This window comes from Cnephaeus nilssonii, assembly GCF_951640355.1.
Source record: "Cnephaeus nilssonii genome assembly, chromosome: 11".
In the NCBI taxonomy this organism is placed as follows: Eukaryota; Metazoa; Chordata; class Mammalia; order Chiroptera; family Vespertilionidae; genus Cnephaeus; species Cnephaeus nilssonii.
The window spans coordinates 13760139-13764813 of record NC_137082.1 but is presented as its reverse complement, the minus strand read 5'-3'; the positions used below and the strand labels follow the sequence as shown (position 1 = coordinate 13764813).

The following is a 4675-nucleotide window of genomic DNA, read 5'->3' as shown; positions in this document are numbered from 1 at the left end:
TACATTCTACTGAGCCTGTTGTTTTAAACAAAAATTCAGTTAAAAAAAAAATCAGCTTAGGTTCCAGATTAGCTGAAATGCAGCTAGTTTCAAGGCTGGAGAACAGAAAGAATCAAAATATCAACCAAGCTCCAGACAGAGCTGGAGCCAGGCGGTTTTCCTGGCCCCTCAATTCACAGGACACAAGAAGGTAAGTTTCCCTATTTGGCATCCTTTTGTCCCTTCAAGCCTGACCCACACCCTCAACTCTTGCCTCACTTTTAATTCCCCGCTTAACATAAATTGGTTTTCGTCTATGTATTCTTTAGGACCAGCTCAGGTACTTGATCAGGTGGAGCTCAGCAGAGGTTCTGCGGGCTTCACTCACAATCTCGGCGGGGTTTTCCTGGCGCCCTCGCGGTGCTGCCTGACTCCCCCTCTCCCGGCCCACCCCCGCCCCCCACATACTCTCTCTGATTGAAAGCCTTCAGTTGGGTCACTGTCACTGCATCCAACAGCGAAGCTTCATCAGCCTTAACTGGAATCACCCCAGTTGCTGGCAAATGGGGACCTGGGGAGGGAGTCGCAGCACGCCCCGCACACCTTGCCCATCCTCTTACTAAAGGACCTCCTCTTGCCGGAGAGCCCACCCACTCCCGCGTCCCAGGACGGAACCTGGAGATTTTATCCAATCAGAGGTCCCACTAGCCCCTTGGGCGGGAGTCTATGATCCGGTTGGACCAATGAGAACTTCGGCGTAGATTGGCCGCCGTCTTCGGGGAAAGCGCCTCTCCCGGAAGTCGCCCTCTCTTTTGCGCCACACGTAGGCGGAGCTAGCCTGCGAGCTCGCCGTGCCACTGGCTGGCACAACTGCCTTTCACGGCAGGTGGGCGGGCGCTGCCGGGGCGCTCCTGTAGGCTCGCCGCACCGCGGGCCGCGCGGGGGCCGGTTCAGGTCTCCGGCTCCGAGGTCCTGGCGCCCGGGCGGGGCCTCTCGGGAGCAAGAGGAGGGGCGGAGGGCGGCTCTTCCCGCCTCCTCCTTGGCGAGCAGCGGAGGGGCGCGGAGCCTCCGCAGGCCCGCCCCGCGACCTCCGGGGGCCGGTTCTCCGAGGAGCTGTGGTCTGCGCGGGGGGCGCCCGAGCAGGGCCGCCGCCGCCCTCGTTACCCGGGCTGACCGAGGTCGCCGACCCCGGCCTTCGCCGGCGCAGGTAGGTGATCCCCGGGCGGGCAGTCGGAGGGACTCACGAGACCTCTCCCACGTGGGTCCCCCACGCCCTCCCCCCATTGTCAGGGTTAAGCCGGGTTTTGTCGCTGCCGGGGTGGCAGCGTTGCGGTTCTCGATCAGGCTTCGGCCTGTGCGAAAAGCTGGGCAGTAAATTCGCTTGACGATGAAGTGTTCGTGCACTGGAGCAGGTTTGGGTCCAGGAAGAGCGTGCTTTACTGGTTTGGTTGAAAGCCACTCGCCACCAGAAACGAGGCCTGTTTCATCTCAGGTCCAGCCTCAAAGACCGAGAGGGCGGGGACCTTAGGAAGCGGCGAGCTTCAGACCTCTCCGGTCCTACTTCTTTTCAGTCTCATTTCCCCCGATTCGATGGAGACGGGCCTTCAGCTGCAGTGGTCGTTTTGTTGAGCATTGGGGCGGGCACGTTGTTACCTGTGTTTGGAAAGACCACTTGCGGAACCCCAAAGGAGCTGGGAGCTGGGGTGGGGAGAAGAGGGGGGTATCAGATCCCTGAGATGGTAGAGGGACTGAGGTGTGTCCAGGGGATGAATGTGGACCCTGCGAGGTTCAGAATTCCAGCAAGACAGAAACTTGGGCGCCTGAAAGGAATTTTCAAACTAGCATCCGGGAATTGTGCTCTTATAGGATTGATTTCAAAATGCAAGAACTTTAAAAAAAAAAAAAAAAGCAAGTAAAAGGTCAGCATAATCTTGACAACATTTTTAAGGGCTACACACGTTCTTATACATGATAAATTAGGAGTGTGCTTACTTTCAAGACCTTGACTAAACCTGTTTCATTTTTCTTATTAAGTATAATGGTTGTTTAGTGTTACTCATACCCTCTCACCCATTTGCGGCGACCATTAAATGAGGTAATGCGTGCAAAGCATTTAGCAAATACCAGCTGAGAGTGTTGTGGAGGCTTGACGTTAGGTTCCTGGCGGGAGTGGAAAGACCAAGGTCTGCATCCGGCCGCGGAACTGCTCATTCCTAGGACCATGCTACCTCCCAGCTCCTTCCAGTTCTTTACAGGAGGCAGCGGCCTCCACTTCTCTCAGCCCTGACTTCTTCCAGGTCCTCTGTGCAATCTTTTATGTATTACACAGAGGACCTGGAATTTTATGTATTTCATGCATTTCATTTAAAAAGTTAAGGTCTGAGAAATTTTTAAAAAAGGTTTAATATTTAATTTTGTAAATGTAAGCATAGCCACTATTTCAGTAATGTTGGATTCTATTTTAGTGTTGGATTCTTTTTTTAATCATGCAAAAAAGAACAGGGAACTATAACAGTTGTACCATACCCTGAAAAAAACAAACACACACAAATAATACTATTTCTTTATGCTTTTGGACTTTTTTTTTTTTTTTGGATGAATGAAATGTAGCATCTCAGCTACAATTGAAATTATTTTTGCCACTCTCATACCCCTCACCACCCCCCATAGAATTTCTTTGATTCTATCTTGTCTTGCCATTGTGGCTTATAGGACTTACCTGGTGGTGGGTATTTGTGCTCACAGATGCTAGGTGTTCTCCATTCTCATTCCCAGCCAGCTGCCAGGTTTGCGTTTTATAGCTTATCTTGAGAATTATGGCCATCATTTTGGCTCTGTCCTTGTGGCATTTGTTCTCTTACCCTCTTAAGAAACTTGACTTTTTTTTTTAAACCCTTTTCGTCTCTGGAGTGAACTCAAGAAGACTGTCTGACACCAACTGATGAGCATATGCCATCTGATTGGCCTCTATTGGGCCACTGTTCCCTTCAACAAGGTCCACTGTCTTTACCCAGGATAAATTTTCCTCACTTTCCACACTTCCAGGAAAAACTGGCCTTCCATAGTCATTATACTGTTTTATAAAATGAGATTTTTTAAATTCATAATAATGGCTACTATTTTCTGAGAGGTAGGTATCAGGCTTTTCTAACTAAGCACTTTCTCACATTACAACTATGCCTCAGGTGGTAATATTTCCATTTTAAGATAAGCGAACAGGTTTATTAAGATTAAGTGTCAGCAGCCATTTGAGACTAGCGTCATCTCTCTATAGTATGTAATTGTTTTCCCACCAATAGAAAAGGAGGATTGTTCTTTGTCAGGATAGAGCGAAGTTTGGCATTCACCTGGATTCTCTTCAACCTTCCTGCCCCACAGCCCCGGCTCCCTCAGGTGCAGGAAGCACCTGGGTGGAGGCCTCCTTCAGGAGAGCCAGAGATGGCATCAGTAGACTTCAAGACCTACGTGGATCAAGCCTGCAGGGCCGCGGAGGAGTTTGTCAACGTCTACTACACCACCATGGATAAGCGGAGGCGTCTGCTGTCCCGCCTCTACATGGGCACAGCCACCCTGGTGTGGAATGGAAACGCCGTTTCAGGACAAGAGTCCTTGAGTGAGTTTTTTGAAATGTTGCCTTCCAGTGAGTTCCAAATCAATGTGGTTGACTGCCAGCCTGTCCATGATGAAGCCACCCCAAGCCAGACCACAGTCCTCGTTGTGATCTGTGGAACAGTGAAGTTTGAAGGCAACAAACAACGGGACTTCAACCAGAACTTCCTTCTGACTGCCCAGGCCTCACCTAGCAACACAGTGTGGAAGATAGCAAGTGATTGCTTCCGGTTCCAGGACTGGGCCAGCTAGTAGAGCAGGCGTCAGCCCCAGCTCTGCAGGGAAACACAGATCTCAGAATGTGGGGACACAGTTCCTTTCTCTTGTGGGCTACACTGCCCAGGTGAACTCTGCATTTGCTCGAGTCCAAGGAGCCCCTTTACGAGTATACTTATTTGTCATAGTTGCCTTTTCGTAGTACAGTTTTCTATTTTTCTACTTGTCCAGTAGAGACCCTGGTTCTGGAAATCCTGACAAATAAATAATATTACATGTTGTTTCTTTTCTCTTGCCTAATGTGTTTGACAGGTTTTTAGAAGGTAGGTTAAAGGCAGCAAGCTTACTAGAAGGCACCTGCAGAGGTGTGAGGCACAGGTGTGCACACAGGTGTACTGGAGCTGGGCTTCACAGCCATCTCCACACTGGAATTCCTTGCGACACTTTGAAATTACCTTTGCTCAGGCTACACATCCCAGACTAACCGTGTCCTAATGTCTGAGGTAGTGCTGGGCATTGGCATTTTGCAAAAGCACCTTGGTGTCTCAGCGTGTAGTTTACTCTAGAAAACATCATACTAATGAAGGTAGTAGCTGGGTCCTACCTTAGAACCTTAGCTGAGAGTTAAATGAATGAGTACAGGTGAAATACTAAAGAACTACTAATTGCTTGTAAATGAAGCAACTATATTAACTACTCTTATAAACAGAAGATAACTGCTTTTATGAGGAAGAAGTACTGAGGTTGGGGTGGGGGAGACATTAGAATTAGAAGCTAGTTTTATTGGCCCTGGAGACCAACTCTTAATTGCATTTCTCCAATGTAAACAAATAAATAGAAACAGAAAGTTCCATCATCCTTGAACCAATAG

At 49.2% G+C, this 4675-nt stretch overlaps 1 protein-coding gene across 1 annotated transcript; it reads left to right on the top strand.

The window, feature by feature from the left end:
* Positions 1 to 893: 893 nt before the first annotated feature.
* NXT1 (nuclear transport factor 2 like export factor 1) lies at positions 894 to 4096 on the top strand. Its single transcript, XM_079783804.1, has 2 exons — positions 894 to 1186; positions 3358 to 4096. The coding sequence occupies exon 2, from the start codon at positions 3418 to 3420 to the stop codon at positions 3838 to 3840; it is 423 nt and encodes a 140-aa protein (XP_079639930.1). The 5' UTR covers positions 894 to 1186; positions 3358 to 3417; the 3' UTR covers positions 3841 to 4096.
* Positions 4097 to 4675: the final 579 nt, after the last annotated feature.